The 12,534-nt window shown below is 52.2% G+C and overlaps 1 protein-coding gene across 3 annotated transcripts in view; it reads left to right on the forward strand.

The window, feature by feature from the left end:
• Window positions 1-12,534, forward strand: part of ltbp1 (latent transforming growth factor beta binding protein 1) — a 73,911-nt gene that overhangs the window by 53,173 nt on the left and 8,204 nt on the right. For all 3 annotated transcript variants that reach the window (XM_064317196.1, XM_064317198.1, XM_064317197.1), the window contains 5 exons: window positions 3,730-3,891; window positions 4,628-4,714; window positions 6,285-6,413; window positions 8,175-8,318; window positions 11,346-11,519. In XM_064317196.1, coding sequence (XP_064173266.1) covers window positions 3,730-3,891; window positions 4,628-4,714; window positions 6,285-6,413; window positions 8,175-8,318; window positions 11,346-11,519 — 696 coding nt within the window. The remainder of the gene's footprint in view (window positions 1-3,729; window positions 3,892-4,627; window positions 4,715-6,284; window positions 6,414-8,174; window positions 8,319-11,345; window positions 11,520-12,534) is intronic.

Here is a 12,534-nt window from a genome sequence, read left to right on the forward strand (position 1 = left end):
TCCTCCCACCCCACCCACCACAGGCCCCTCCCATACAGGTGACTTCCCTTACCTCCTGCCTCAGGCCTCGCCCCTACACACAGGGAGGAGCTCTGTGCCTGGTTTATTAGTACCCTCTCATTTTATTAAATATTATTAAAATTTCTAGCATTTTGCTGCCCTCTCATTTCTAACTCCTCGACAGGCACCGCAGGCACACTTAGGAATTTAAATGCTGCTGGGGTGAGGTGAATTGTTAGAGATGAGAGGGAACGCGTTTCCTTCATTTTCATGCGCAAACGTCAGTTAGCAACTCAAAATGGCGGCTGCTCACCTGGATTGAACCGCGTCCCTCAGGGCCAAATTAGGCACTCTCATGCAGATTTATACACAGCTGTCAGGTCCTGCCTTTTCCTTGTAGAGCAGTTTCCAGTTCTGGAAAGCCGGTGTGTGTGTGTGTGTGTGTGCGCTGGTTTTGTTTTTTCCAATTACCCAGGCTGAAGTCGGCTAATTAGCTCCACAAATCAGTGTCGGTTTACTGATAGATTAGTTGTCAAAAAGTCCTTCGGCTGTTGGTCGTGAATTTATCGAAAAAATAAATGTAGAATTTCTGATTTTGTTTAAATGTTTGAGTTATGTTTGGTGTGGAAATCCAGCAATTGCTATGCCCCTCCATACAGGGTTCATTGTGAAGCATATTGTGATAAATGTTTGTAAGATGTGCTATGCAAATAAATTTGATTTTATTTGATACACACACTCACCCAGTATAAAGTGCCCAGCAAGGAAGTATTCATTTAATGTTACATGACAACGGGACATCTTCCAGCACCCAGCTTTATCATAATAAGATTCAGAATCAGATGCAGCTCGCTCATCATGCATACTTTAGCATGACTTTTGTCTTGAACGTCAGTTACGATTTTGAATCTTGTCCCAAGATATTTTGTTTGCAGAAAAAATTCACGAGACTTAATTAAATCTATTTGTTCTTACCTGTGTTTCTTGTGGTAGCTATCTTACCAAAACAGTATGAATCTTGTTCATAGCGTTTGATATGTCTTAAGGGCACCTTAATTTATTTAAAATTATTTAGACATTGTTGACTCAGCTATGGGTGTTGAAGGCAAGGGAAGCTGAGAAAGTGTAATGATCACATTGACACACCAAACTGCTTAAAGCCTTTTGTGTATTGCGAATTTTAGAGGCATATTTTACCGTGTATTTCCTAATTTATTGGAATAGAACATACAGGATTAAGACATTTGGGGGGTGCAGTGGTCTGCAGTTTAGCAGCCCTGCTGAAGTGAGTGAGGGGCTCATTTTGGGGTGACATGTATCAGCTCTGTGGGATTGTGCCGAAATGGAATGAGGCGCTCATGTAAGGGCGGGGGGACATGCGGTGGTCGTGCAGGGAGGGGGAGGTGGGAGGATGGTGGCGCGCGGGGAGGGGGTGATGGGAGGTATGGGGGAGGGAGGCGGGGGGGGGGGGTATGGGGGGAAGGGGGCAGGGGGGGGTGATGGGGGGGGTATGTGGGGGGGGAGGGCAGGCGGGGGGGGGTGTTGGTAATCGCCCGAGCCCAATGCAGGAGCCCGCTGTTGATTAGGGGCGCTCCTCAGAGGGTCGGAGGGAGGCGGACTGTTTCGGCAGACAGATTGGCCATCTGCTCCACGGCGCCGCCGCTCATGCTAAGCAGGTCTCTGCCGTCCTGTGCTGAGCAGGGTCCCTTCTCTCCTTTACCAAAAAAACGTGCTACCTGCCCCTCCAGGAAAGGCCCCGCCCTCACCTGCCGCTCAGGTGAATCCTGCCAAGTTTGGGTTTACCCTGAAAATGCACATATTTTTGTGTGGAGAAGATTTTTTTTCCACCCCGAGGGATCGAAAAGACGACATGATGTATTTGCTCAGACGGTCCCGCAGGTAACAGGCGGGACGCGCCCAGATAAAGATTAAATCGCGGGGAAATAAGCTAGCCTGACGAGCTAACGGGCTCCTGCACCGAGCCAGACATTACTGTGTGTCCCCTTTAAAAAAAAAAAAAACCTGATATCCATGTCTTTGCAACGGGAACAAAAAAAAAAAGCCTCAGTGTTTGTCTGAAAGGAGCAATAGGAGACTAATCTGAGGTGATCTGTAATTACCTGAAGAGCGCTTACAGTGCAAAAAAAAAAGAAAATGGTGTAACATGACCCCCCCCGGCAGTCCTGCAGCCAGGGAAAGGGGGGATGGGGGGGGATGGGGAGGGGATGTGGAAGGGAGGGAGGGAGGGAGGGGGGCAGGGGGTGTTCCTGTTCTCCAGGTGTGTCATTATGCTTCTCCGCTGCAGCTGTGTTCTCACAGGCTGGGGGGCCGAACGTGTTTATCATGCTGCACATCTCTCCAAAAAGGCTCTAATTGTCTCTGTTACTCCCCTTGCATGGGAAGTGTCACATTAGACAGTAAAAAAAAAAGAGAGAGAGGATCTTGGCGCCGCCAGGTTAACCCTTCACGGGGACGGCACCAGTGAGTCGTCCCGGACCCCCCCCCCCCAAAAAAAGAGGTTCCTTCTCCTTTATTCTTTCTTTTTTAGAGCTTTCATTTCGCGTCTGTGTCTGTGCTAGCCCTGTAGCCTTCTCCGCGGTGCCTGTCGGTGCGCACAGCCTCTCGCTGATGCTATCGACCTCCAACCGAACGAACGTCTGGAAAACGACTGCGGCTGCATCTGTCGTTCTGGTGTTCCTTGCAGTCAAGCTCCCGGCCTTGTTTTGCGAATAAAAAGACATTTTTAAAAACTGTAATCTGTGTAGTTGGTTCTAGATAATGAGCGTCTCCTGACTGTAGTGTAGTGTAATGCTTTTAATAGCTTCTATGTTATGGGCACCTATGAAAACAATAGAACAAAAGGGTTGAACAGATATTAAAATATTAATTCTGGTTCACACGAGCACAGAGTGTTACTGCAAAGATCAGCGACCAGGTTCTATCCCAGGGGTGTCAAACTAAATTCCCAGAAGGCCGCAGTGTCGGCAGAATTTTTTTTCTCTCCTTTTAATCCTATGCCACTTAGGCCTTAAGAACAAGGTGTGTCGATTCTTTAGCCAATCAATGACCTGAATGAACCGCTGGTGCCCAGAACACCATCCCGAAAAACCAGCAGACACTGCAGCCACCCCCTCCAGGACTGGAGTTTAACACCTGTGTTGTGTACAATACAGCCCTTTTCCCCCTCCCCCAAGTCAATGTGATGTCACAGAATCAGTTTCCCATGACGTCCGGCCTCTGGTGCTGGGCTTCGATCCGGGTCAGCGGTTTGGGGTTATGGTTCCTGGCGATTGAAACCCTTGACTGAGACGTGCCTGTTCATCGTCTGCTACGTAGCGTTGCTGATATATTATGCGCCATTGCACACCGTAACTGAGTACAGATCGCCCACCTGGAGCATTTGAGAGTTTCTCACTTATTGAGCAGTAAAAAATGAGGAGGAGCTTGTCTTGTAACCTAAAGGTTGCAGGTTCTATTCCCAGGTAGGACATTGCCGTTGTACCCTTGAGCATGGTACTTAACCTGCATTGCTCCAGTATATATCCAGCTGTATAAATGGATGCAATGCAAATGCTATGAAATAAGTTCTGTAAGTCGCTCTGGACAAGAGCGTCTGCTAAATGCCTGTAATGTTAATGTTTTACCGCATTTGGCCGGTTTATACAATCTATGCCAGCCTAACTCTGGTCCCTGATTGGCTGCTGATGGGTCTTCCCTGCTGTGTTGCAGTGTCCTCTGTGGAAAGGAAGGAGTGCTACTACAACCTGAACGACGAGAACCTGTGTGAGAACGTGCTGACCAGCAGCGTCACCATGGAGGAGTGCTGCTGCACGCTGGGGGCCGGCTGGGGCGACAACTGTGAGGTGCACCCCTGCCCCGTGCAGGGCACAGGTGAGCTGTCCCAAAATCAGCCCCCACACCACACACTGCGAGGTGCACCCCTGCCCCGTGCAGGGCACAGGTGAGCTGTCCCAAAATCAGCCCCCGCACCACACACTGTGAGGTGCACCCCTGCCCCGTACAGGGCACAGGTGAGCTGTCCCAAAATCAGCCCCCGCACCACACACTGTGAGGGGCACCGCTGTCCTGCTCATGGTACATGTGAGCTGTCCCAAAATCAGCCCCCGCACCGCACACTGTGAGGGGCACCCCTGTCCTGCTCATGGTACATGTGAGCTGTCCCAAAATGAGTCAAGTGCAATACAATAACAACGATTAATAACAAAACTTCTGTCCACATGTCTTGAGACTAGCCAGAGACGGCCAACAAAAACAAGTTTAAATGCTTAGTGACCTGTTTAAGTCAGGCTTGCATTCAGAGTAAGTTGCTTGTGTTCATAGGGGGAGACTTGGATGATCCATGTGTTTTTGCAAGGTCTTGAAGGACGCGAGGTTCGTGCTGTAGGCCCACAGACTCACTGCTTTTTGCAAGCACATGCTGATTTCATTTAGGGCCCAGAACTGTGCTGCATACCAAACAGAGAAGTCTCCGGTCTGTGATTCCGTCTCGGCCTAGAAAAGGGAAAGACGTGCGGTCTGGCCGTCTGGCTGTTTTCACTTCCCTCAGTTTCTCGTCATCAGGGCTGTTTTTCTCACGCGCTTTTTCGACTGTACCCCCACGCAACAGATCAGTTTGCCCAGATGTGCCCGGCGGGGAAGGGCAGTGTCCCGACTGGAGACTCCATCTTTGGGACGGCGGCCTCCAGCCACAAAGGTAACGTCCCGCACCCCCCCGCCCCCCCGGCTTCGCTAAACCTGAAGAAAGGGTCCGAAATGTTCGACGCCATCGCCCGCGATGTTAGCAGTTAGTGTTAGCGATCCACAATCCGCAGGGCCTTATCGAAGCCATCTCTGAGACGCTGCGATTGGTCTGATTAGGGAAAGGGCCTCCGCCTCCCTCCGCCTCCCCTCCACCTCCCCTCCACCTCCCTCCGCCTCCCTCCACCTCCCTCCACCTTCCCTCCGCCTCCCTCCACCTTCCCTCCGCCTCCCCTCCACCTCTCCTCCGCCTCCCCTCCACCTCTCCTCCGCCTCCTCTCCACCTCTCCTCCGCCTCCTCCGCCTCTCCTCCGCCTCCCTCTGCCTCCCCCCGCCTCCACCTCCTCTCTGCCTCCCTTCGCCTTCCTCCACCTCCCCTCCACCTTCTCTCCACCTCCCTCCACCTTCCTCCGCCTCCACCTCCTCTCTGCCTCCCTTCGCCTTCCCTCCACCTCCCCTCCACCTTCTCTCCACCTCCCCTCCACCTTCCCTCCACCTCCCCTCCGCCTTCCTCTGCCTCCCTCCACCTCCCCTCCACCTCCCCTCCGCCTCCACCTCCTCTCTGCCTCCCTTCGCCTTCCCTCCACCTCCCCTCCACCTTCTCTCCACCTCCCCTCCACCTTCCTCCGCCTCCACCTCCTCTCTGCCTCCCTTCGCCTTCCCTCCACCTCCCTCCACTTCCTACTCCATCCACTCCCTCCACCTTCCCTCCCCCGCTCCCTCCGCCTCCCTCTGCTCCCTCCAGCCTTCCCTCTGCCTCCCCTCCGCCTTCCCTCCACCTCCCCTCCGCCTCCACGCCCGGCTGTTTTGATTCTCTGAGGTTTTTCCTCCCCCGGCTTTGACTCACGGTGCGGAAATGGCGGCCGCAGATGTTCACAAACACTCGCACAGCGACACATGCGGGGCAGATGGAGACGCAGTGAACCTCCCCAACCCTTTCTTACCTCTCCCCCAACCCCTACCCCACCCCCCCCCGCCCCCTCCCTCAAAATCATAGCCCTTTTATAACCCGCTCGCTCCCCTCACATTAAGCCTCGTTCTTCAGGCAAGTTTAACTCTGCTGTTTCACTTCGATGGTGGCAATGGCGGCGGAGAGAAGCAGGCAAGTCAGAGACGCCAAGAGCGTTTCCTGATTGGCAGCCTGGAACCGTCTTCAGTTAGCCAATCGCTGCTTGTGCAGATGATGACATGGGGCGTGGTTCTCATTGGCAAGCAGACATGTCGAGGAGATTATATACAAGCGAGACACAGGCTAGCGGGGCTATTGCTAGCACAGGTTACCCTCCCAATGCACCTTGAGCTGTGACCGCATGCAAGATTGAGATATTCCCACATAACTTCACCTCTAATTTCCATTCTGGCCACACGCAATTGCAGATCAGTTGCGTAAGGTTATGTTTTTTGACCACGGCGATGCATCATCATCAGTGTGCGTCAGTAGAAGCCTGCGGCTGGTGAGGTGAGCGATGACGACGACCTGACGATCCTGATTGGCCGCCTGCTCTTTTCCTCCTCCTCTGATGCAGATGCGGACGAGTGCGTCCTGTTCAGCCAGGAGATCTGCAAGGACGGCTTCTGCTTGAACACGGCCGGCAGCTACGAGTGCTACTGCAAGCAGGGCCTGTACTACGACGAGGTCAAGCTGCAGTGCCTGGGTGAGCGAGCTCTCCGCGGCCTTCCCGCCTGCCCCCCGCTCTGCCCCCTGCTGGGACTGACGTTTCCTGCAGACGTTCCGTCACAGACCCGTTTAGCAGATGTGCTTTATCCAGGCCTGTGTGTTGCTTCCTGGCGCTGGGTAATCCCCTTAAATATCTCATAATGATGATCTTACTCGAGAGCGCAAAAAAAAAGAAAGCAACGTCTCCCCTAAACGGATTTGAACCCGTGAGCCCCCTCTCTGGTCGCTAACCTGGCACCCCGACCGCAGAATCACAACATTGGCCGCCGTGCAGCGCCAGGCGCAGGGATATATCCGGCGAAGTGGCAGCCCGAGCCCGAGCCTGTGCGTCTGCTGCGGTACGGCAGTCGGAGATCGGCCCCGCCCTGCTGCGTCAGGGGGGGAGGGTTAGCGGCAGGGCGGGGGCGGACGCCTGAGGTTCGGGGCGGACCGCGGGACACGGGGCCCGGCAGCAGGTCCCAAAACCACGGCCCGGCCCGGGACGCCGCGCCACCCCGCCCCACGCCTCCCCCGGGGCGGAGGGCAGCGCGCCTGCGGGAGCCGCCCGCGGAGTTCCGCCACATTTGTTCCGGAATATTCCGTCATGGCGGGCTGGGCAGGGAGGGTCAGACTTGAGGTTTGACTTCCTTCCATCCTTTTACAACATCCCTTTTTAATATAGGAACCGTAGAATTAAAAGGCACTCAAAGAACCAAGGCCTGCTGCCACAGTTTACTTGTGCCATGTTTAAAACACACTGATAGGCTGTTTTCTGCAAACAAACTTATAGCCGAACAAAATGAGTAATGCATTTTTGTTTCCATTTTTCCCAAAAAAATTTTTTAAGACATAATGAACTGGCTTGCATGTCCCCTCATATGTTCAGGGTGTTGCCTCTCACCCACCTGGTCAGACCCAGGATTATGGGATGACTGGAAGGGGAAGGAAGTTTCTCTGTTTTTATTTGCGCTGCAAAAGTCTTTTGTTGGTTCCATTTTAGGCGTTTCATGAATTTGGTGCTTAATCATTTTCTAGAGAAGGTGTGTGGGTTTGGCAGAGTGATGTAAACTGCTGCCGTGAGCTGAGCTTACCGACGGTCACGCTCGACGGTCGCCAAACATTTGTCAGTTCGGGAAACGTGGGAGAGTCATCATCTCGACCACAAACTGATTAAACTGTGTGGGGAGCTGAGGTCCATTGAGTCTGTAAGACCGCGCTGTTTGTGTTTGCGCTGGTTCCATTAACACTCCCTCTCTGCAGTGTGTCAAGCCTCAACGATCCACAGTTGCACAAGCGTTCTGAATCATGTACCTTCAGTCTATCCTCCTCTTCTACTCAGACTCTCTCCCACTCCTTTCTCCTCCTCATTTCTTGTCCTCTCTTTACCCCCTCTCCCTTTTTTGTCTCCCATCCTTCCTCCCACCTCTTTATTTCTTTTTCTCTCCTTCTCTCCTCATCCCCCCTTCTCTCTCTCCCCCTCTCTCTCCCTCTCCCTCTCCCTCTCTCTCTCTCTCTCTCTTTTGAAGCATCAGTTGACTGAGAATGGAGAGGTCATTCGGTTATTAGATTTTTCATTAATGACTGCACTGTGTGAAATCCACTCTTCTGGGACCTGGTTGGGGAACTTTTGATTTTGGGATGCGAGGAACGCCCCAGTAAGCTTGTGGTGTGAGCCTCCTTCCTCACATCACTGTCCTATTCTCACACTCTCTCTCTCTGTCCTCTCTTTTTTGCTCTCTCTCTCTCTCTCTCTGCGCAGACATTGATGAGTGTCTGGACGAGAGCACCTGCGGAGGCAGCGGGCAGTGCATGAACTCGCATGGCTCCTACATGTGCTTCTGCAACCCCCCGATGATGCTGAACCCGGACAGCATGCGCTGCGAATCTGCCCCCACGGTCTCGGGTAAGCCCCGCCCCCTGCCCCCTGGTCCAATGAGAGCCACAGCAGACCTGCGTGCGTTGGTAGTGTGTGCTGCTGGTGAATTTGTTTCATGTTTGATTTATAAAAATGAACAACTTCTATTTATAAAGAACCGTCTTCATCAGTTACTCACGGTGTACTACCCGTCCTGTCAGGCGGCCGTTGACGCTGATTCTTTTCTTGGGAGACGAACAGAAGAATCGCTTGCCGTCTTGTTTTGATCCGATTGCATGAAGGCTGTAGCGTTTCTTGAGGAGTCTGCACGCAGACCTGACAGACTGTCTCTCTCGGCAGGGGGAGTCCTGTCCAGTTTTGAGCGGAAGGTGTGAAAGACACGTGTGAAAACAGTGTGTGTGGAGGCGCGTCGTCACCCAGGGCCGAACCGATTGGCCGTACGGGTGCTGTGAGGTCACGCAGTATTAATAGCACTGCAACAAGGACGTTGGTGGAGCCAGGAATTCATTTCGGGGGTGGGGGGCTAAAGTATTGTGAACCGAACCGATGAAGTTCACGAGCTTGTCGATGTGGGGACTGTGGGGTGTGGGTTTTAGGGGGGGGGGGGGGGGGGTCACAGAAAGATTGTCGAATGGGTGGGTGGGGAAATTATTACTTCTCCAGTTTTCCAGTGATCCTCTTCTGTGCGTATTTTTATCTTGGGTGGAGGGGGAGGGTTTGGGTTTGGGTTAATGAATTTTTTTGTGTTTATGATTCAAAATAATAATGACAGTTTATTTTCAGTCCTGCCCGTGGCCCGAGACGTCCCCCCTTTCCTTTGCTGCCTAGTTTGAGCTCCTCCGAAACACAGACCTGCCCGTTTATGTAACTTCTGAGACCGCAGGTTGAATGTGACTGGAATAATAAGACGCATGATGCAACCTTGCCGCAGATATTGAAATCAGCCGCACAGTCTTACATATTTCACCTTTAACTCGAATGTGAGCAAGACCAGGGGAACCAAAAAAAAGTACACTGCTGGCAAGCGTTTAAATCTGTGCTTCAAAAAAACATATAAAATGTAAAAGTGAATTGCTGAAACCGCATTTAAGCAAGTTGTCTGTTTTATCAAACACTTCCCTAATCTCATTCGAGACACTAATATGCCCCTGGGATGATTTACAAGGCCAACCTGCGGTCGCATTAATGTCAGTTCTGCGGTGCAATAGCGTTGCCGTGGCGTTGGGGGGGGGGAAAATAATAACTCGTCTACTTATCGCTTCAACAGAGCGCTGGCCGCTTTTGTTTTTTCGTGTTTCAGTTGAAATACCGTGCAGCTGCAATTTCACCTCTCTCTCTCACTCTCCCTCCCTCTATCTCTCTCTCACTCTCTGTCTCTCTCTTTCTCCCTCTTTCTCTCTCTCTCTTTCTCCCTCTTTCTCTCTCTCTCTGTCTCTCTCTCACTCTCTCTTTCTCTCTCTCACTCTCTCTCTTTCCCTCCCTCCCTCTCTGTCCTCTCTTTCTCTCCCTCCATCTCTCTCTCTCTCTTTCTCTCGCTCTCCCTCTCCCTCTCTCTCTCTCTCTCACTCTCACTCTCTCTTTCTCTCTCTCCTCTCTCTCTCCCTCTCTCTCTCTTTCTCTCCCTCCATCTCTCTCTCTCCCTCTCTCCCTCCCTCCGTCTCTCGTGGGTCCAGAAGCCGGTCCGTTTAATAAAACGTCCGGCCGGCGGGTGAAATGTAAATCGATGGGATGAGATGTAGGAGGAGCCGCGCCGTGGCAGCGAAGTCAAGGTGCATTAGCTGCAGCGCAAGATGCAATCGCTTGCGCTGAACTGTGCTGCCTTTATAACCGCCATCGGTGAATGATTTAGGAAAATGGAGGACTCCATTAAGTTTCAGAGGGTGCGCTGATTATCCGGGCTGGTTACTGATGGCTGTGGTGTGTGTGTGTGTGTGTGTGTGTGTGTGTGTGTGTGCGCGCCCATGTGTGCAGCGTCTGCCTCGTCCACACTGCTGTTGCCCCATGTTTCTACACTTGTTCTTTTTTTTCCCTGCGCTGGCACTGGGGAAATGCTCAGGTTTCCCTCAGTCGGTGCCTGCAGGGAATCTGCAGTCAGGGTTAGCTTAAGCTAGTTAGTTAGCGCCCACCCTGTGGAAATCCAGCAAGAAATAAAAACAATTGCGTTGCGCAGGATTGTTCATTAGCCTGTGATTTTCCTCAAAGCGGAGTCTGAACGGCGTAGAATGGTGTTTTTTTTTTTGGGGCCATTTGAATAGCAGTAATGCGATGAGGTATGTGGTTTGGAAGGCCTCTGGTCTGAGACGCGCTCCAGAAAGAAGATGGGAAAGGTGCCTTTCCGTCTGCTTTTTCCCCCCACTGCCGTCTCCCCCTGCCAGTGAGCACGCGTGCTGATATTCTCTGTGCGCTGAGGTGAACGCGGTCATGTGACGCGGGGACAGCGCGGAATTCCAATGACCTGTGGCGGCTGCCCTGGATACCTCCGAATTACAGAGCCCAGATTTTTTCAGATAGCTGGAGCTCCAAATCTTTTCCTGGCAACAGGAGTCACCCTCTGTAGTGCAGGAGTATGGACACTAACGAGGGCATGATATAGCCAGTCCGTCTGTCTGTCTGTCAGTCAGTCAATTAATAGGAAACGGTAGACTTTTTCCTGCCAGGATAAGATGGTCTTCAAATTCAGCCGGGATTTTCTCAAGGTTTCTACTGTGGCATAACTGCCCCCTAGCTGCAATCTTTTGCGTTTTTGGAATTCATGTTAATTTTGTTTTTGAATACTGTGCATAGTTTCTGTCAATTTGCACAAAATGGCACCTGTCTTTATTTTAACAAAGAAGCCATGTGGTTATTCCAGTTGCATCCCATTTGTTGTGAAAGCCTTGAATCGAACTCCCCGCTATTCCTCTGTGAAACATCTCTGAGACGTATCGCCCCCTGGTGGCCGATGTGGTAATTACGTGACACTGCATCCCTCACACTATAGTGCCAGTGGCGACACGGTCCGGCCTCTACATCCGGCAGCATCACGCTCGTCATCTTCCTCTGTGTACGTTTCAGAGCCTGCCGAACAGACTGATATCTACCAGGACATTTGCTGGCAGACGGTGACGCAGGAGTCCCTGACCTGCACCAGCCCGCTGACCGAGAGGAAGACCACCTACACGGAGTGCTGCTGTCTGTACGGAGAGGCCTGGGGCATGGACTGCGCTCTCTGCCCGAGGAAGGACTCGGGTACGGTACCTTCAGCGCCTCGGGCTACGCTAGCCTCTGCTTTAGCCGCCGGGGTTGCACCGCACCACAGAAGAAGTCTTAGACTCAATTTCAATTCAATTGTATTTTGTTCGTATAGCGCTTTTTTTATTTATTATTTATTTATTTATTTTTACATAGAACTGCCACAAATACACTTTTACAGGGTAGCAAGGCAAGAGACAGAGCAAAAAAGAACAAGCAGAGCAAACACCAGGCCTGTTTAAAAAAAAAACTCCCAGTGGGAAAAAATTCCCCAATGGGACGAAATGTCAAGAGGAACCCGGCTGTAGAGGGGGGGAGCTCGTCCTCCACTGCACTGGCCAGCCTGGCGTAAAATATCAGACAGCAAATAAAACGGGTTGAACAGGTAACGGCTGAGCGAGTTTGTGTTTCTCTTACCCGGAGAAGCCTGGGGAAACCAGGACTTTCTGTTTCGCGGTAAATCAGCGACTTCAGCCACTGTCTGCGGCCCTTGTCCCTGAGAGCCACGGGGGTCTGCTGGTTTTTATTTTCACCTTAAATTTTCAAACCCCGCATTTTCCACTTCCCAATTCTCAAACGGTTATACTGCAATGCCACCGTACGTGATGCCAGCGGTCATTACCGGGCTTCTGAAATGTGAGCGATGACCATAGGAAGCCTGGAGCTGTCCTGTATAAGAGCGGGTGCCTTTGCAGCCCTGTGGAGTTTAGTGGGTGTGGGGCAGAGGCCAGAGCTTCATACACTGAGAGGTGGTGGGGACCCTCCTTCCTTGCTGGATGGTCTCTGGGGATGGGGTGCACTCTCCATCGGGATGGGAGGCACTCCATTTGGGCAGGCCCGTGTTCCTCAGCCACCTCCAGAGCACAGCTAGGATCCCCCCCCAAAAAGCCCTTTCGACCCAACCCTGAGAGTCAGGCACAGCCCTCCTCTAACAGATGTGCCGTCTCCTACCTCAAATGCCAGAGAGAGGGCTGGGTGCAGCTCATGTTACGGTCTGGCTAAAATAAAGTTC

This window comes from Anguilla rostrata, chromosome 18 (assembly GCF_018555375.3).
Source record: "Anguilla rostrata isolate EN2019 chromosome 18, ASM1855537v3, whole genome shotgun sequence".
Lineage (NCBI taxonomy): Eukaryota > Metazoa > Chordata > Actinopteri > Anguilliformes > Anguillidae > Anguilla > Anguilla rostrata.